The following is an 18,182-nucleotide window of genomic DNA, read 5'->3' as shown; positions in this document are numbered from 1 at the left end:
CGCCCCGCGGAAGCCGAGCCCGGCGCGCCGCCCCTTCCGCTCCCTCCCCGCTCCGGCCCCGCTCCGGTGCCGCTGGCCATGGGGGCCGGGTTCGGCGCGGGGCTGGGGCTGGCCCTGGCCTCCAGCGCCTTCATCGGCGGCAGCTTCGTCCTGAAGAAGAAGGGGCTGCTCCGGCTGTGCGGCCGCGCCCGGGCAGGTACGGCCGCTCCCGGGGCGCTGCCCCCTCTGGGTCCCCCGAGGGTCGTGACCAGAGTTTGGTTTGGTTTCATCTGAAGTTTCTCGTTTGTTTCCTTTGCACTCAGGGCAAGGAGGGCACGCGTACCTGCGAGAGTGGCTTTGGTGGGCAGGGCTGCTGTGCAGTAAGTACCGCGCTCAGACTGTGTTACCACACTTATCATGGGATCACGGAATGGTTTCGGGTGGTGGAGACCTTAAAGATCATCTCGTTCCACACCCCTCCCGTAGGAACACCCACTATCCCAGGCTGCTCCAGGCCCTAAGGTCCAACCTGGCCTTGAACACTTCCCGGGATGGGGCAGCCGCAGCTTCTCTGGGCACCCTGTGCCAGGGCTTCACCACTTTCAAAGGGAACAATTCCTGGTATTTTATCTAAACCTACTCTCCTCCAGTTTCAACCCATTCCCCCTTATCCTGTCACTACATGCCCTTGTAAAAAGTCTCTCTCTTTCTTGTAGGCTGCCTTTGCATACTGGAGAGCCACAATTAGGTCACTCCAGAGCCCTCCCTTTTGAGAGTGTGGCTGTTTCCAGTCACTTTCATGTTTTGTTACTACCATTTTAGTCTGATTGCTTGAGTTTTATCCAAGTTTCTGATTATGATGTTGATCTCATTGTAATTAAACTATTCTAAAGTCTCGTGCATTACCAAGTTTCTGTGCTAAGCAGGAGCTGAGGAGCTGCTTTAGCTGGATTAAGTGCTTCTGAAGTGGCCTGCCCTGAGGATGTAGTGATAATGGCACATGCAGTGCCATGTACAGTAATTTCAGCAGCTTTACTTTACACTTTTCTATGTTAAGAACCAACTCTAACTGATTTACTCATTAAAAAGCTGTTCCAGGAAAAGGACAGACACCTTTCAGCTTTGAGGAAATTATGGAAATACTTTGCTGTGGTTGCTGCTCACTGTAGAGGCACGTGTGACAAAGGCTCACTGTGCAAAACACTGAGCCTTCTCTTCCCAAGAGAAGGTGCTGGTGCTGTTCTTCCCTGCTTGCTCAACATACCTCAGAGAAACAGCATGCTCAGGAGGAAGCTGAGGCTTTTCTGACTACACTCAAACCTGTATTATAGTGAATTGCTCCCATTTTGATGCTCACAGGAGTTTCTCTTGCAGTGGGAGTTGGAGAAGCTGCAAATTTCGCCGCCTATGCCTTTGCCCCTGCAACACTGGTAACTCCACTGGGTGCTCTGAGTGTCCTTGTTAGGTAAGCAGCCTCAGAAACAGCCTCACTTCACCTACCAACCCTTAGTGATGACAGCAGTTGCTCTGCTCTCTTCCCTCAAGTATCCATTTCTTGTCCTAACTGGTTTTGGATTTTTTTTTTCCTTTTCAGTGCAGTTCTGTCTTCCATCTTCCTGAATGAGCAGCTGAATGTTCACGGGAAGATTGGCTGCATCCTGAGTATCCTGGGCTCCACTGTGATGGTGATCCATGCCCCACAGGAAGAAGAGGTTTCCAGCCTGGAGTCAATGGCAGAGAAGCTGAAAGATCCAGGTACTAAAATAAAAGGATTTCTGTTGACTTCAGGCTAGTGACAGTGGAAGGTGGGATACAACTTGGAGAGATTGGAAAAGACTGAACTAAATGGTAATTGAGCTGTTTATTGTTCTGCAAACCCTACTGGAATTATTACTAGCTACCAAGTGGGCTGGTTTTTTTACTGTCTGTGATGTATAGATGCAAAAATTGAGAAGCAGGGAAATGAGGTGCAGCTGTCAGCAGAAGAGATTGGCCTGTGGCAGTGCCAGGAGTTGCAGAGGGAATTCCTGTACATAAGGGTGGTAGTGATGTGGCTGAGAGAAGACAGAGGAGGAAATTCAGGCAGAAGAACTCAAGGCAAAAGAATTCAAGGACTTGTGCCCAAGATCAGGTAGTCCTGGTATTTATCTCAGAGGTTGAATCAAATTGCAAGGATATGATGTAGGCAATAGCACAAATGGCAGAATAAGCCAAAAGAGATGGAGGAAGGCAGCATAAGGAGAGGAGCAAAGCAGAGTAACAGGCAGATGTTGCTGCTCATTAGGGGGAGCACTGGCAGGGCATTCCTGTGATGTGGCACCTTCCTTTTTATCCCACCAGCCTGCAGAGTTCAGCCACGGCTTCCCAAGCCTTCTGTCACCTTCTGGGCCTCCTGCTAGACTGGTCAAAAGTCCCCCAGCTCTGTTAGTGCTGTGGAGCCTGGCTGTGCCCCTGCCACTCCCAGCAGACTGTATCCCCAGCAGCCTGACTTGTGATCACACTGTAATGAGCTGTTGGTGTCTCTGCAGCTTTGCTCAGGCTTTCCAACCCTGTTCCCCTCAGATGGAGACCAGAAAGGCTGATGGGGCAGTTACCTGCCTGTCCTTCATCTCTCCTTGCTGTTCAGTCATCTGTCACTGGTGCTGCTGTGTTCTGATGGGAGTTCTTGAATTCTTCTTTCCCCAAGGATTCATTGTATTTGCTGTGTGTGTCCTGGTGAGCTCCCTTCTGCTCATCTTTGTGGCTGGACCCCGTTATGGACAGAGCAACGTCCTGGTTTATGTTTTGGTCTGCTCTGCCATCGGCTCGCTGTCTGTATCCTGTGTTAAAGGCCTGGGGATTGCCCTGAAGGAATTGTTCTCAGGGAAGCCAGTCCTGAAGGAACCCCTGGGCTGGGTGCTCCTGGTGTGCCTGGTGATCTGCATCAGCATCCAGATCAACTATCTGAACAAAGCCCTGGACATTTTCAACACCTCTGTGGTCACACCCATTTACTACGTGCTGTTCACCACGGCAGTCATGACGTGCTCTGCCATCCTCTTCAAGGAGTGGCAGCACCTGGTGCTGGACAACATCATCGGCTCCATCAGCGGCTTCCTCACCATCGTGTCGGGCATCTTCCTCCTGCACGCCTTCAGGGACATGCCCTTCACCCCCAGCCTCCTGCCCCTCTTCCTGCAGCCAGCCAGGGCAGACCCACACCCTCCCTGGAGCACTGCAGACAGACATCAGTCCTGTCAGCACCAGCCTCTGCTGCCCTCCGAGGACAAGGACTCTCAGAGCGCAGAAGAGGAGGAGGAGGAGGAGAAGTGAAAGCAGGTGAGGAAGTATCTGAACTGCTGTTTTCCTGCTCCCCCTGCTAAGGCTGAACGTGCTGCTGCAGGAGCTGTGAGTTACCCTCTGCCTGCCCCAGGCACCACCACACTGAGAGGAGGCTGACAGGGCCAGCAGCCTCCTGTGGTACAGACAGGAGCCCTGAGAAGTGCCCCATTCCTGGCATCCTGTGCTTCTTCACTCTTCTTTTATGTGAAGAAATAATTTTCCCTCATCAGGACTCAGAGCTCAGCTGTGCAGAGAGGCCTGCAGCACTAACACAGTGCTAACCCTGACTCCATGGCAGGTCACACATCTGGGGAGGCTCACACTGTTTTTTAAGCCCAGAATTAACAGTTACAGAATGATCTAACATGGTGCTAAGGTTGAACAGAGAGAAGATGGATGTCTGGCTTTAAAGGTGACATTCAGAGAGTATTAATGCAAAAATTCCTCTGTCAAGTACTTGGTTTTGCTCACTCTGCTAGAATTTATTTACAGATTCACATCCAAAAACAGAATACAGCCCAAACTGGGAAACTTCAGTGGTGCTGCCACATACTGCTGTGGCTCTTACAGAGGGACCAACCTCTTTGTGCAACATCTGCTGTGCAGGTTGATGAAGCTTCCTGTGTTCTATTAAAAACTGACCTGTTCAGTTTCCAAGTGCTGAGTGATACATTTATACCAAGAGCTGGGTGAACACTGGAAGGCATGGAGGATCACAGGGGTAGGAAGAACTCTGTGAGTGCTCCAGAGAAACTCAAGTTGGGACAGGAGAGGGAATCACCTACTCTGGGAACCTAGTCCTTAGCTATTGAGCTAAGTTTATGACAGCTGTGTTCTCACTGACATGGGTTTACATCTGCACAGCTGCTGAACACATCCTGAGTTTGTTCCCAGGAAGGCTGCTGGCTACAAGCCACCCATGTTGGGAGCTCACACGCTCTGTCCAGCAGCTCCTGCAGTGGGTTGTGTGCAAAACTGCTTTACCAGGCTCCTGTGTAGAGCTCCAAGCCACTGTCAGGGTCACTCCAGGCTTCCCAGAGCCCTGCAGCATATGAGCACTGCTGAAATGCTGCTGCCTTCCCAGAAAGCTGATCAGTAGTTAGTTGTTTTTCCAGTTTGAAGCTCCTGTTTGTGTCCTGGGGGCAGAGGTCCAGAAAACACACCCACGGGCCTCCTGCCAGTGACCTCCACAGGTGAAGGTGCACGAGGGTATAAAGCAGCTGGTTAGTTATTCCCTGCATTTAGTCTCTCTAAAGAAACTACTCTCCAGGACAGCAGGAGCTGTTAACCTTTTGGGGAAGAAGAGGAAAGGCCACAGCCTCTCCCAGAAACAAATCTGATTCATGAGACCAAATTAATTGAGCAACAAATCAGAATTCAGAAAAGGCCTTCTAGCCAGAAGACAGTTATGTCTCCTTCCTACTAATTTTGCCATAAATAGGGTAACTGGGAAGGAGGGGGAGTGACAAGAAGGCCAGACTTTCCATTCTCAGTAGTGATCTATCTGAAAAAAGGAGAATCTCATATTAAAAATTGACCCAGTTAATATTTATTACATTTACCCAGGGAAAGCAGTTAATGGAGCAAGTCAGCATCGACAGAGTTGTGCTGCAGTGTGAAAATTGGTCACTTGGCCATATGAACGATTCACCTATGGAAGCCTGGAAGTATTTTCCAGCAGTGGCACTGCCTGGGATGATCACTGTTCCCAACACGCTCTTCTTGCTCAGGGTGCCTGTCCCAGCCATGGTGCCCGGGCCAGGTGAGGATGTGCCCAGGAGAGCTGCTTTGTGCAGCACTGTTTAAGGCGGGCTGGCCTCACCCAGAGCCGAGCTTCCCATCAGCGCTGGGAGCATCCGTGGAACGAGCATCAGCACCCTCTGCTCAGCCGAGGGGGCACGTTCCAAACGCTCCCGGGTCCTGGCACAAAGGTGGCCGCTGGCCCGCAGGGCCGGGAGCAGCACATCACCCCGACGTGCAGCGTCCGTGTGTCTGTTGTGGGCTCTCATCTGGCTGCGACTTCCCCGAGACTGGCATTTAATCAAATCCTACCCCCCCGAGCTGGTCCTGGCTCCTTGGGGCAGCGGAGTGACCAGGAGTGGGCATGGGCGAGGGCCTGGCCTGGCGGGGGCTGGGTCCGGCTCAGTCGGACAGGCTCTCCGAGAAGGCCGACTTGGATTTCTGCGTCTGCTCCAGCCGGTTCAGGATGAACTGGCTCGTGTCGATGAAGCGCTCCACGCAGTTCACGAAGCACGTCTCAGCCCGGCTGTCCAGCTTGGGGCCCGGCTTGTCCATGCACTTCTCCTGCACACAGCGGGGTCCCGTTGGTCCCGGGGGCACCGCAGCCCGACCGGGGCCGTGCCTCCGGACACCTCCCGCCCTCGGACACGCTCCCGCCAGCTCGGGACCCCGATCCCCTCGGGACCCTCACGCCAGCTCGGGCGCACCCGGCCGCTCCCCACGCGTGGCTCTGCCCGCCCCGGAGAGCCGCCCCCTCCCGCTCTGTGCTCACCGGAGCTGGGGCTGCTCCCGCGGCGGCTCCATTTTGTCCCCATCAGCCTCCTCCCCCCGGGGACAAAGGTCTGCGCGGCCTCCCAGCCCGCCTCGCCCCACCATCGCCACCGGGTCACCGGAGCCGCCGGCCCTGCCCGCCCCCCGTACCCAGCAGAGCTCGGTCATCTGGTGCACCAGCTGCTGGAAGCGCTGCTTCTGCGTCTCCACCTCGATGAAGCGCTGGAGCTGGGGGTCGGCCCCGCCCAGCCCGGCGGCGGACGGCGGGTCCATGGTGCTCCCGGTGTCCCCCCGGTCCCTCCCGGTGCCGCCGCGCTGCGACCTTCACGTGCCGCCGGTGCCGCGCCCGCCCCTTCCGCCCGCGCCGCGCCTGCGCGCCCGCCCGCCGCGCGCCCCCTGCCGGCGGGGCGGAGCGGCCGCAACGGGGAGGCCTTGGAACCGTTTTATTGTCCGGGAACGGAGCGGAGCGGGAGCGTCCCGGGGTGTGATGGAGCTCCGGGGCGGTAATGGAGCTCCTAGGGACGTGATGGAGCTCCAGGGATGCGATGGAGCTCCAAGGCGCTGATGGAGTTCTGGGGATGTGATGGAGTTCTGGGGTGGTGATGGAGCTCTGAGCACGTAATGGAGCTCTGAGCATGTGATGGAGTTCTGGGGTGGTGATGGAGCTCTGAGCATATGATGGAGCTCCAGGGATGTGATGAAGCTCTGAGCACGTGATGGAGCTCCAGGGATGTGATGAAGCTCTGAGCACGTGATGGAGCTCTAAGGCACTGATGGAGTTCTGGGAATGTGATGGAGTTCTGGGGTGGTGTTGGAGCTCTGAGCACGTGATGGAGCTGTGGGCGCAGCTGTGGGGGTCCCCCAGGCTCCTGCACACCCGTGTCCATGAGGACTGTGCCAGCCGGTGTGCGGGGTTGTCCCGCGGGGCAGTGGCAGCGCTGGGCAGGGTCAGGGGCAGTGCCCACGGTCAGCACTCCTCGTCAGCCATATCCAGGATGCTGCTCAGCAGCACGGTGAAGGTGGGGCGCTCCTCAGGCTTCTGTGGAGCGAGAGGGGAGCCTGGCTGGAGCCTGTGTCTGCCCCAGCCACACCCTGGGGAGCCCTGCCAGGGTGGCTGGAGGTGTCACCAGGGGTGGAAGGCACTCACCTCGTGCCAGCAGCTGTACATGATGGCATAGACCCGCTCCGAGGCCGCCTGCGGCCGGTACAGGCGCAGGCCTTGGATGACGTGCTCGGTTGTCTCGCTGTTGTTAAACCTCTCGTAAGGCATCTTTCCCAGGGAGTAAACTTCCCACATCAGGACGCCTGTTGGAGGGAACAGCACGGAGAGCTCATGGCATTGGAGCACCTGTGCCTGCACCTGGTTTGCAGAGGAGTTCCCAACCTCCAAATCAGCAATGCTGTGCTCTTACCAAAGGACCAGACGTCAGACTTGCTGCTGAACTTGCTGTACAGCAGCACTTCGGGAGGAGACCACCGCACTGGGAACTTGGACCCCATGGAGCTTGTGTACTCATCATCTAGCACGTACCTGCAGCAGGAAAATGGATCAGGGTGCCTCACCTGGATTGCACATTTCCATCCTCCACACAACTGAGCAAGCTTGAAAGGAATGGGGCAGCTCAGAATGAGCAAAGGCTGCAGCTGTGCATGGGATTCAGCAGTAAGTGCGTGTTAGCCAGGATTGTAGAAGAGATTTGCTGACATGGAAGCACAGCAAAAAGGGGATGTGGAGAGAAAGCTGCAGCCAGGAGACTTGAGGATGGGAAAGAAGATACAGAGAGAGGGGGGAAAGGCCAAGGAAAGTAAGAAAGGGATGGTGGAAAGTGGAGAGGCAGAAGGTTGAGCCAAGCAGATGAAATAGGAAGACAATGGTAAAGCAGAGCTGGAGGGTGGTGGGGACAAAGACCAAAGTGTAGAATTGATGGAAGGAGGAGATGGGGTACTGAGACAGGAAAGTGACACAGACACATCTACCAGACCTGGAAAGACCAAAATCTGACACTTTCACAATTCCTTGGTCATTCACCAGACAGTTTCGAGCAGCCTGTGAATGGAGAGGTGGAGGCAGTTACTTCTACCTGCTTTTGTCTCTCCCATCCCCCCGTAGCAGGTGAACTTCATCTCATCCCCACCTACCAAACACTTCTCCACACTTTATCCTGCAAGTTCACCTGGACTGGGGCAAGCTAGAAAGCCCTCAGCAGAGAGCAACTGAGGCCTCCAAGCATCCTATTTATCTATGTAGGTGTGACTTCCCCAGTGGGATTTTGCCTGAACAAAGCAGCCAGAGCCCTACCAGGTCTCTGTGCAGGAACTGCTTGGATTCCAGGTACTCCATAGCTTCACAGACATCCTTGCACATCTCCAGCAGCTGGGCGGGCTGGAAGCGCTGCCGTGTTTCCCTCAGGAAGTTCAGGAGGCAGCCATTGGCCATGTACTCAGTGATGATGAAGATGGGACGCTGCTTAGTGCAGACCCCATAGAGCTGCACCAGCTTCTCATGAGACAGGTTCCTGTGTTGGGGACGAAGGCAATTCTGAGCATCTAGAAAGCCAGGGAGCAAAGGAAGTGAATAAGGAGATTTTGGGAAGGGAAGGTGCTTCTGGCCCAGCTGACAGTGGAAAACCTCACTGAGGAATCAGGACAAAATCAGTGGGATCTTGGATGCATTTTGCAGAGTATGGGACTGCCCAAGACTGTCCCTCCACAGCTCCCAGGAGTGCAGCCATTCTAGCAAGGAGCATCCAGCACTGCCCTGCCTGGTGCTCACCACTTACATCATGACTTTGGCTTCGTCAATGAACTCGTCCTCTGACATGGAACCCTCCCTGATCATCTTGATAGCAACGTTGTACTGGCCTCTCCATTTTCCATATTTCACCACTCCAAACTGCCCTGTCCCCAGTTCCTTCAGGAAGGTCAGATCCTTGGGGTCAATCTCCCATGAGCCTAGGACAAGAGTGTGAGTGTAATGTGGGTACAGGTGACCTCCCTGCACGGTGCTCCCAGTCAGCCAATCCAGCAAGCCCAAGAAAAGCTCACAAGCATTTGCTGCCTGAAAAATCATCCACAAAATCCACACAATCTGAGACCTGTAACTCCAGGGAATGGGAGCAAGGTAGCTTGTGGAGTCTTTTGGTCAATACTGTCACCAGAGGGCAGTTGGGAAGTGGTTCCTGGGAAGGCTATGAGCCATGGGACAGCCAGGATCCCAGCCTGGGAAGGCTGCTGCCAGCAGAAACAAACCCTTTAACCAGGGAACCGTGAGGTAGCCCAGGCTGTGGCTTACCATAGCCAAGGCCAGCTGTGGAAGGAGCACTCTTCTTGTGCTGAGACACAGGGTACTTCAGTCTGGATATGAGCCCTGAAACACAGCAGCAGAGATTGCCACATTCCAGCAGGGAACACGACTCCTGCCTTTGGCACAGGAAGGTGGGGATGCCATGGTGCCAGCAGAGCAAACACTGCTGGCTTCACTGTGTCTCCAGAACACTGACCTGCAGAGTTGTGCTGGTGGTAGGTGATGAGCTCTGGGATGCTGTTGAAGAGGTGTTTTTCTGCCAGGTAATACTGATTCTGGGGGGTGCAGCAGACGACATAGTGGCGGATTGTGCCTTGGGGGTCTCTGGAGAGGGAGAACAGGAGGTCAGTGCCGTGGGGAGGAGAGGCAGAGGGTGAGGGGTGCCTGGAGGGGCCCTCTGAGGGAGGAACAAGCTGTTCTTAGAGGCACTTACACAGAGGACTTGGCATAGACGGAGACAGTGTATTTCCCTGTCTTGCTGGTGGAATCTCGGACAATGAAGCCCCCTTCCTTACCCTAAAACAGAAAGGGGAAAGGGCACTGGGTGTTTGTGGGGACTGTGTGTGACTGTAACAGGCAAAACTTGAAGTGAGTGAAGATCACAGCATGGCTGGAAAGGATGCAGTGAGTCAGAGGAATCCTATTTCCAGTCCCTGCATGGGAGGCAACCTCCTGAAGTGGCTGCCTGGAGGAACTCACACTGGGATAGGGAAGGTTCCTGGGGCAACAGTTCTCTCCCAGAAAAGCCAGGGTTGGTCCCATGCTGGACACAATGTGAGAACAGCCCATGGAGGGCTGGGGTAGAACACACCCAGCCTCGGGAGGCAACACTTACTTCCTGTTTCAGCAGTTGCTCTGCTTGGCTCCGAGTGATATTCTTTGAGTACCACCTGGAACAGGGACACAGCCATCAGGGAGATCTCCACAGCCACCTCTGTTCCCAGCCCAGGCTGACCCTGGCCCAGCCAGGACAGGCAGTGCAGAGAGCAGGGCAGGGATGGCTGCCAGGGGCTGGAGGCTGTCAGAGGATGTGGAAGAGGGAAAATGACCCAGCCAGGCTGGGCTCACGGGCTGTGTAGGGGAACAACCAAATGGAAAATGTCTCCAACCAAGTGCAACTCGCCAGGTGCCTGTGCCCTCTCTTACTCAAAGATCTCCAGGGAATTTCTGGTTTCAGTGACGTAGTTGCTGGGGATGTATCCTTCCCTCCTGCAGAGAAAAGGGCTGGTCACACTCTGATGGAGGAGGCTAAGGGGAAAGGATATTCCTGTCTCAGGAGGCTGAGTAGAAATGGGATCAAAAACTTTGGTGCAAACCCATCTGGGGAGGGCTGACACCACAGCTGGTTGGAGCCTCCTCCCCCTCCTCCCCTGGGCAGCCCACAGGTGAGCAGGCAGCCTGTCCTCACCCTCGGGGTGCCCAGGGGGCGTGTTTGCCCACAAGTGCCTGAGCACCAGGGCAGGGCAGCACTGCAGAGCCATGGCCATGGCCAGTAGGAGCTCTCACCCGTTCTTGTCAAGGGCTTTCCACCAGGGCAGGTGGCTCTCCTCCAGGATGAAGTACTCCTCGCCCTTGTGCAGCTGCAGGTCCTGGGCGTTCATGGGCTCGTAGTTGTAGAGGGCCACCACCTTCTTCATCTCCCCTGCTGTGCTGGGGGCTGGCTCAGGAGGCAGAGGCTTCATCACCATCTTCCCACAGGGAGAGGGAGAGCGTGGGACACGGTCAGGCTGGCACATACACCACGTGAGACCCTTCCCAGGCCTGGGAGGGCAGTGGTCTCAGGCAAGGTCAGTGCAGTGTTTGTCTCAGCTCCCACGTGTATCTCTACCAGAACACCCATTGCCTCTCCCTGGACACTTTATCAAAATATTTTTCCCCATCTCCACAAAAAGGTAGGTGTTTTCTCTTTACCTTTTGGCTTAACCTGTGACTCCTCCAGCCTACATCAGGGATTTAATCTCTCTGGGAAACCTCAGGGTTGAGATCATTTGACTTCCCTATAGGCCTTTGGGCTCCATCCCCTGCTTCAAGCTCCCTCTCCCTTAGGTACCATCTTGACCTCCCTCCCCAGAGCAAAGTCCTGGCCTGTACATCTCTGAGCAGTCATTGAACATATTGGCTTTTGCCAGGGAGATCTTTTCTCCAACACTTTGGAGCAAACCCTGACATTGGCCTTACCTGGTCCTCCTCAGGAGTTGGGGGAAGGGGCTTCTTTGTCTTGCGATGTGACCGCCCAACTTTTAAACCTTCAGAACAGAGGAGGGGCCAAGGTGAGAAAAGATCCCTGGCTCTGTGCTGAGGTAGTCCCCAGGGCAGAGGGAGGGTGCCTGGTGTCTTACTGCCATTCCTGCTCTCCAGAATCTGGCAGCCCATGGCGTTCTTGGCTGTCTGGGAGCAGCACAGGTACTGCCCGTCGATCCAGAAGCAGGGGTGATACTTCTGGACCAGGTCGCTGTTGTACCGAATCACTGTGGCAGAGGAGGGAGGATGTGTGTGAGCCAGGGCTGTGTCCCCAGCCTGCTGCAAGAGCTCTCTGCTCCCTCAATGCAAGTGGTCAGCTGCATTAAATCATTTCCTCTCAGCTGTGCTGCAGTCCCCTGAGCCCTGATGTTCAGGTTTTCCCCAGCTTACCACTCTTGTTTCAGTGCTGAGGCTATGCAATCCCTGTGCCACAGGGAAGAACCATGCTTGGCTCTCAGATTTGAGTTAAGCTTTTAAGCAGCTCTGCGAAGGGGCATGAGCATGCTTGGAGCCAGCCACAGAAGGACCTGGCTGTTCTGCCAGCCAAAATATCCAATTACCCCCAGGCTGCTCTGGCCCATGGTTCACAGCTCTTTTGAGCCCTTTTTTTTCCAGAAGTGGGGTGGGAAGCCTGTGCCTGGCTTTTCCATGGGAAGAGGAGGGCACTGCCACCACCCTGTGCCCACTCAGAGACTTCCCTGGCAGGGAGAATATTCCCTTGCCAGGCAGGCTGACCAGCTTCCTCATTCTTCTCCCCAAGTTAGAGAGACAACTGGATGTGCCTAAACACTGCTGACAGCCTGGGGCTGGCCCAGAAGCTGCACAGGGTGCAGAGAGCCTGTTCTCTGGTGGAGTAAGAGGAGGACATCCTGTCAGCAAAAAGGCAGCATTTTCTCTCCCTTCCCTGTGGATTCTACACTGGCTTGAGCTGCCAGAGCAACCCTCCTCCCTCAGCAGGGAAGTGGGGAGAGGACTGGCTGCTCTGCTGGGGCTCTTGTGAGATAACCGACTTCCCCGTTATCAGCCTGCCCCTCTTCCGCCTCGCTCGAGCCAACTTCCCCGTGTCAACTCAAGCAGCTAATCCCACCCTGCCAGCACAAAGCCACAGAAACACACACACACATGTGCCAGGAAGCACATACAGGCAGCTCCAGCAGATTTTGGGTGGTTGAAGCCCCTTGGCACAGTGCTGCTGCAATACACTCCCAGCTCGAGGAGGGAGCACCCACCCAGCTCTGAGCATTAGCACTGAGCAAGGCTCGGGGTGCTTTGGGGAAGATACTCCCTGGCTCCCAGGAGGCTTGTGGTCCATGTTTCCTAAAGCACTGGGCACCCAACCCTCACATGCCAAGGCAGCACAGCTATATGGCCACATCTGCTATTTCCTCTTGACCTCAACTATTTCTGAGCCTGCTTGAGCTGCTTTGGAGCAGGTTTGTGAGAAGGCAAGGAGCCTCAGCCGTGGTGCTGCAGAGCGTGACAGCATCCATCTGCCCCAGGCAGGAGCAGCTCGCTCTTCCTCAGACATGGGACAGGTAACCATGAGCCAGCCAGCCCTGGGAGGCTGCACTGTGGGTCAGGCACAGGCACAGCTGTGCCCGTGCTGGTTCCCAAGGGAGCTGCAGAGCCGCTGCACTCACCGCTCTTCAGCTGATGGATCCAGCGCTTGCGCAGCTCCTCCGTCGGGGAGAAGATGTAGAGGGGCCCCTCGTCATAGACCACCTGCAGGAACATTCACCTCAGCACCGCGGGCAAGGCTCTCAGGCAGGCACGGGCGGAGCCGAGCCTTGTGGCCACCCCGAGCCCGCCCTGCCGGTGCCTGCTGGCCCCGCACGGTGCTCGCGGGACCGTGACAAAGAGGTTAAAAATAAGCCCCCTCCCCCGAGACTTTCCACTTCCTTCTCTGACTTTCGGTGTGCCTGGGTGCCAGCAAGGCAGGCAGCTGGGCTGGGGGCTGAGTGTGCAGCCAGCATCCCTCCAGCATCAGCCAGGGGACTGAAAGGGGCAGGACAGAGCTCAGAAGCAGGTTTCCATCTTAAACAGAGCTGGCTCGGGGCTCAAAGAGGCTCAGCTGGCTGTCCCATGCAGTGTGGACAGCAGCAGAGTGTCTCCAAGCTGCTGAGTGACACCTGGCACTGGGGCAGTGATGCCATGTTTGACCCCAGGCCCCTGTGGGGTCCTCCCCTCAGGACCTGCAACCATGCAGAGTGGACCAGCAAAGACGGTGCGGTGAAAACTCACCTGGAAGGGGTAGGGGAACCGTTCGATGATTGAGATTTGCTCCATGTTGTTGTAATCCTCCCCTTTCCTCTGGAAGAGAGAGGCAGAGATGGATGCTGGCATCCTGTTGCTCAGCTGCTGGCATCTCCTCTGAAGCAGGCCCACAGCTTTTGGCATCCCCTTGCTCTGCATCAAGCTATACCCCTAGTATGGTGTGTCCCCCACTGCCACCACCCCAGGGACCCTCCTCACCGGGACCTGTCGCTCAGGGGGAGGGTTGTTTTCAGGTGCCACTGTCTCCACACAGGTGATCTTCTCGATGTCCACGGAGCCCTTCTTACTGCCCCGGCGCTGCAAGAGACAGTCTTGGTTCAAATGGTCACCAAGTGGAGACCTGGAGAGACTCAAACCAGCCCCTCTCCCTTGTCCAACCACCCGCTGGGCTATGTCCTGGCAAGGGACAGCTGGTGACCCCTGGACACTGGCATAGCCCCTGTGGCTGCAGACTCACCCCCCGCTCAAAGTCATACTCGTAGTAGGACAGCTTGCTCTCTGTCAGCAGGAACAGGCGTTTCTTGAAGTTGAGGGGAGATGTTTTCTTCTTCTGCTGCGAGCGCTTCAAGAAGATGCTCTCCAGGATGACACTGGCCATGTCAGCCCCTGGTGTCCCCCGTGCTGTGCTCACCGGCTTGCTGTGGGCGAGACAATGCTGACACGGCGTTTGCTCAGCCCAAAACCTGCTGGACCTCACTCAGTGCACCCTCCCCCTTGCCCCAAGGGCAGACAGGAGGTGCTGGGACCCACACAGCGGGGGGAAGCAGCCACAGAGGGGTGAGGGCAGGTCAGCGTGGGTAGTTTGTGATGTGACCTCTCCCACACCGGCCTGCAGACCAAGCCACCACCCGGATGGCTCCTTCTCCTGCTGAAGAGGCCCCCAGGATATGCAAGATGGACAGAGAGCTGGGGAAAGAGAGAAACGGGGGAAGCTTGGAGCCCCGGGGAGGAGCGCGGGGCCAGCTGTGACACCCCGCAGGAGCTCCTCCCCTCGGGCTCTGTGCATGTGAGCCTGTGTGGGCTGTTTCCTCCTGCCCCACTGCAGCCTCTCCGTGCTGGGGACGTGCTGACTTGGCAGCGTGCAAGGGCTGGTCACGAGAGACCAGTCCCTAAAAAGCTGTGGGTAGGACCTGGCCCTGAAAAGCCACAGTGCTGCCAAGAGCACGGAGTAACCCCAAAGCCATCCTTCCCCTGTGTGTCCACGGAGCCTGCAGGAGTGCAGGGATGAAGCTCAACTCCCCTTCCTCTGCTCTGAGCAGCACTTGTCAGTGGCCACGCTTGAAGGGCTGCCTCCAGCCAGCAGGCAGAGGGGTTAAATCCTCCCCCAGGCATCAGCAAAGCTCCCCTGAGCCTCTCCAGGGAAGGGCAGTGCAGGAAAGGGCTCATGAAAGCCCTGCATCCCACTGCTGCCCAGCCTTTAGGGACTGGAAATTGCCCTGGCCCATCTCTTGGAGCAGCCCATCCCTCCATGCTGTGCCCAGGAACTGTGACCCCCAGGAGGGGCCCAGCATCCCCCAGAGCCACGTGGCTGGAGCTGTGGGCTGTGACCAGCACCTGACTGGAGTCTGGGAGCTGATGAGTGAGCTGTGTGCAGCCCCTGCTGAGCTGTGAGCCCCTGGAGCCCAGCTCCTGTCTCCTGCCTGACCACCTACAGTCCCTGCTTCCCCTTCACCCTCACCTTGTTCCCCTTTTTCCTCCTATAAGCACAGCTTTGGAAAGTAACCTGGGAGAAGCTTTCTCCCCTGCTCCCCACAGCCCATCTCCTCAGGGGGAGGCTCAGAGGTGGACCAGAGACAGGGGTTCAGCCCCCCATTCCCCAGCTGAGTATTCCATCCACTCTCCCCTCACAGGAGATGGGCATTGGCTCACTCACAACACGGTCAGGTAGGGAACAAGGATGCCAGGACCCAGTCCCACACACTGTGCCTCTCTCCAGGGCAAGCCCCAGCTTGGGGACAAGAAGCAGAGGTGTCCTCCCATCTGCTGGCAATGCCCAGACCCTCCCAGCACGGCCCCTGCTGCTGCAGTACTGACCCGGCCCCACAGTCCCCAGAGAGGCTGGGGACAAGCAGGATTCCCTCTCCCAGGCTTCCCTCTTCCCTCCTTGTGGCTCTTATGGCTCAGACCTTTCCAGCTTGTTTGGGTGGTCAGAAAAAGCCCAACTTAAAAAATTAGTCATCAGAGTCTTTTGGAAAAAACAGCAGTGTGCTGACTGAGGCCTCAGGAGGAGGGATCTGGGGTCCCTGCAGGTGGCTGGTGTGGCCCCCCTGACCCCCAGACTGCTGTCAGGGTGGTGGATGAGCCCAGAGTGACCCCAGAACCACCCTGTAGCCCTGTGCCTCATTTTCCCTCCTTATCAAGTGTGGCTGCTGATCCTGTGTGCCAAGAGCAGGAGGGCTCCCACTGCCCTCCCTGGCACGGACACAGGGCTGAGCAGAGGGGCCCTGGCCTCCAGCCCATCTGAGCTGCAGTGCCAGCTCCCTGGAGCTTTACCTGGAGTCACAGCAGCGGGGTCATGGCCAGCAGTGCCAGGCAGGTGGGACACGTCCTCACTGCGTCCTCTGGATGGAACTGCCAGAAGGGAAAGGACAACGAGTGTCTCAGAGGGCTGTTGTGCCCCATCATGGCACAGCCTCCCTGTCCCCAGCACTGCCACCAGACCCGCTGTGTCCCTGTGGGTGCCTCACAGGGCTCAGCCCCGCAGCCAGCACTGCTGTGCTGTGACAGCAGTGATGAGTGGGTGTGTGGGAGCATGTCCTGTGTCCCCCCCTCCAGCCAGTGTGACTTCCTGCCATGCTCACACCTCTGCCCAGCGTGCTCTGAGACCACCACCAGGCCTGGCACACGCTGCTGGCCTCATGCCACTGCACACTGTGTCCCACCATGGTCCCGTGGCCACCCCTCCTGCACAGGCAAGCTCTGATGTGGGGCTGGCAGGGACCTGGGGACAAGAGGGAAGGGTGACAGAGTGACAAACTTCACACCCTCATGTTAACTTCACAGCCCTCATATTTCAGATTCAGCCCTGAGGGTGTCAAAAACCATGGGTGGGAAGGACAGAGGGGGAAACCATCATGGGAGAGACTCATGAGCAAAGCCAGAGCTGCACACCAGCAGTGCCCACTGCGGAAAGCACAGGTGAGGAATGGCCAGAGACACTGGCAGAGCCCCAGCCCTGCTCTTGGCAGCCCTGGCAGCCTCACACTGCTGTGACTCCCTGCTCCAGCCCAGCCTGCAGCCCCTGGCACCCCCTCCAAGTCCCTGCACCCCACAGCCCCGGCCAGGTGACAGGGTCAGACGCCACCTGCTTGGAACTGCTCATCCTGTGGGACCAGGCAGAGCCCTGCCCTCCCCGCTGGGCTCACCCGCCCCGTGTGCGCTGTGCCCAGCACGGCTCCCCTGCCCTCACGGAGCCCAGCAGAGGTGTGAGGCCACCAGCACAGCCGCATGGAGCCTCCCGCCACCCCGGCTGTCCTTCAGCCACATCAGCAGGGCCCATCAGTGCCCAGGAGCCCCGAGGCAGCGCTGCCCGGCCATGGCTCGGGGTCCCTCACTCACCGCCCGTCCCGCCACCGCTCCGGCCCGCCGGGCCCGCCGCGCCCACCCGGCCGCTCGGGGTGCCTGTGGCGGCAGGGACCCGCAGAGACGGCAGGGTGCGCAGGGAGGAAGGACGGGGCCGGCCAACCCCACCCTTTCAGTTCCCCTTTGTTCGTTTTGTGACTCAAAGGCAGCGTTTGTGTTTCCTCCTGCAGACAGCCGGGCCATGGCCGTGGGGGCGCCAGGCCGGGAGCCTGCCCCGGGCTCTGGGCACTGCCGGCTGTTGGATGAGTTGGCTGACGAGCCCTATGTTGCCCCAAAATGGGTTCTTTCACCCAATGGAGCTGATCTCCACACAGAACCGAGGTATTTTTATTTAGAGTTCTGTGTGGAAAGAGGTTTTGTGGCAAATTCACAAAGCCAGCAGAGCGACTATCAAAAGTTTTTACTGTTTATATGTTTTAGCAAATTAAAACATTAATCTCCATTGGCTAGAGATTACATCATTCATTAGTATTCTATCTTGTAATGTTAAATGATTCCCTCAATTCCTTTATTGATTAGGCCACATGTTCAGTCTTCATTTGGGTCAGTGGGTTTCTTGGGTCGGTGGTCCGTGAGTTGGTGTTGTGATCTGGAATCTCTCTTATCCACTCAGAGCTGATTCAGCACAGTTGTTGAGTTTGCTTTGCTAGTTACATTCTTGTCTTGAGAGTTCTGACAATCATTATTGTGCTCCTAAATTCTGCATTCTTTGTAATGGTAAATCCTTCTTCCCAAGCCTTGTTAACTTCCACCCAGTCTGAGATCTCTGAAACATGTCAAGCCCTAAACCTTAACGAGGAACTCTATTGACACACGGTTTGTCTTTCAAGCACCTGGATGTCACCTGCACCCCGCAGACCCCGCAGTTCCCCACCCTCACACTCCCGTCCCACACCCATCCTCCCGCCCATGGCTGCTCTCCTCCCGCCGCCAGGGGGCGCCGTGCCCCGCGCGCCCCTGCCCGCTCCTC

At 56.7% G+C, this 18,182-nt stretch overlaps 3 protein-coding genes across 4 annotated transcripts; 1 reads left to right on the top strand and 2 right to left on the bottom strand.

Moving 5' to 3' along the window:
- Positions 1 to 78: 78 nt before the first annotated feature.
- On the top strand, positions 79 to 3,957 carry LOC118698654 (magnesium transporter NIPA2-like). The gene is made up of 5 exons (XM_036402122.1): positions 79 to 196; positions 303 to 359; positions 1,354 to 1,444; positions 1,574 to 1,734; positions 2,666 to 3,957. Exons 1-5 carry the CDS (start codon positions 79 to 81, stop codon positions 3,289 to 3,291), a joined length of 1,053 nt encoding a protein of 350 aa, XP_036258015.1. The 3' UTR covers positions 3,292 to 3,957.
- Positions 3,958 to 4,826: 869 nt separating this feature from the next.
- Positions 4,827 to 6,158, bottom strand: TIMM8A (translocase of inner mitochondrial membrane 8A). Its single transcript, XM_036402123.2, has 2 exons — positions 5,962 to 6,158; positions 4,827 to 5,604 (listed from the first exon to the last, which is right to left on the bottom strand). The coding sequence occupies exons 1-2, from the start codon at positions 6,082 to 6,084 to the stop codon at positions 5,443 to 5,445; spliced, it is 285 nt and encodes a 94-aa protein (XP_036258016.1). The 5' UTR covers positions 6,085 to 6,158; the 3' UTR covers positions 4,827 to 5,442.
- Positions 6,159 to 6,252: 94 nt separating this feature from the next.
- Positions 6,253 to 16,195, bottom strand: BTK (Bruton tyrosine kinase). Of its 2 annotated transcripts, XM_036402133.1 has the most exons (19): positions 16,124 to 16,195; positions 14,088 to 14,268; positions 13,829 to 13,927; positions 13,598 to 13,666; positions 12,997 to 13,078; positions 11,455 to 11,583; positions 11,294 to 11,361; positions 10,622 to 10,803; positions 10,262 to 10,324; positions 9,951 to 10,005; positions 9,549 to 9,631; positions 9,312 to 9,439; positions 9,104 to 9,178; positions 8,592 to 8,763; positions 8,111 to 8,327; positions 7,794 to 7,858; positions 7,224 to 7,342; positions 6,959 to 7,116; positions 6,253 to 6,850 (listed from the first exon to the last, which is right to left on the bottom strand). In XM_036402133.1, exons 2-19 carry the CDS (start codon positions 14,226 to 14,228, stop codon positions 6,779 to 6,781), a joined length of 1,977 nt encoding a protein of 658 aa, XP_036258026.1. In that variant the 5' UTR covers positions 14,229 to 14,268; positions 16,124 to 16,195; the 3' UTR covers positions 6,253 to 6,778. The 2 variants fall into 2 exon arrangements, with proteins under 2 accessions (XP_036258026.1, XP_036258025.1); XM_036402132.1 differs by lacking the exon at positions 16,124 to 16,195 and having other exon boundaries at positions 14,088 to 14,338.
- Positions 16,196 to 18,182: the final 1,987 nt, after the last annotated feature.

This window comes from Molothrus ater, chromosome 14 (assembly GCF_012460135.2).
Source record: "Molothrus ater isolate BHLD 08-10-18 breed brown headed cowbird chromosome 14, BPBGC_Mater_1.1, whole genome shotgun sequence".
NCBI classification, from domain to species: domain Eukaryota; kingdom Metazoa; phylum Chordata; class Aves; order Passeriformes; family Icteridae; genus Molothrus; species Molothrus ater.
This window is presented reverse-complemented; position numbering and strand designations above follow the sequence as displayed.

Excerpts from the sequence above, each read along its gene's own strand:
- LOC118698654 (XM_036402122.1), top strand. The coding sequence starts at position 79 with ATGGGGGCCGGGTTCGGCGCGGGGCTGGGGCTGGCCCTGGCCTCCAGC. Across the intron at positions 360-1,353 it reads GTGGGCAGGGCTGCTGTGCA|TGGGAGTTGGAGAAGCTGCA; the intron begins GTAAGTACCGCG and ends TTTCTCTTGCAG. Across the intron at positions 1,735-2,665 it reads AGAGAAGCTGAAAGATCCAG|GATTCATTGTATTTGCTGTG; the intron begins GTACTAAAATAA and ends TCTTTCCCCAAG.
- TIMM8A (XM_036402123.2), bottom strand. The coding sequence starts at position 6,084 with ATGGACCCGCCGTCCGCCGCCGGGCTGGGCGGGGCCGACCCCCAGCTC. Across the intron at positions 5,605-5,961 it reads AGATGACCGAGCTCTGCTGG|GAGAAGTGCATGGACAAGCC; the intron begins GTACGGGGGGCG and ends CGCTGTGTGCAG.
- BTK (XM_036402133.1), bottom strand. The coding sequence starts at position 14,228 with ATGGCCAGTGTCATCCTGGAGAGCATCTTCTTGAAGCGCTCGCAGCAG. Across the intron at positions 10,006-10,261 it reads AATTCCCTGGAGATCTTTGA|GTGGTACTCAAAGAATATCA; the intron begins GTAAGAGAGGGC and ends TCCCTGTTCCAG. Across the intron at positions 6,851-6,958 it reads TGTACAGCTGCTGGCACGAG|AAGCCTGAGGAGCGCCCCAC; the intron begins GTGAGTGCCTTC and ends CTCGCTCCACAG.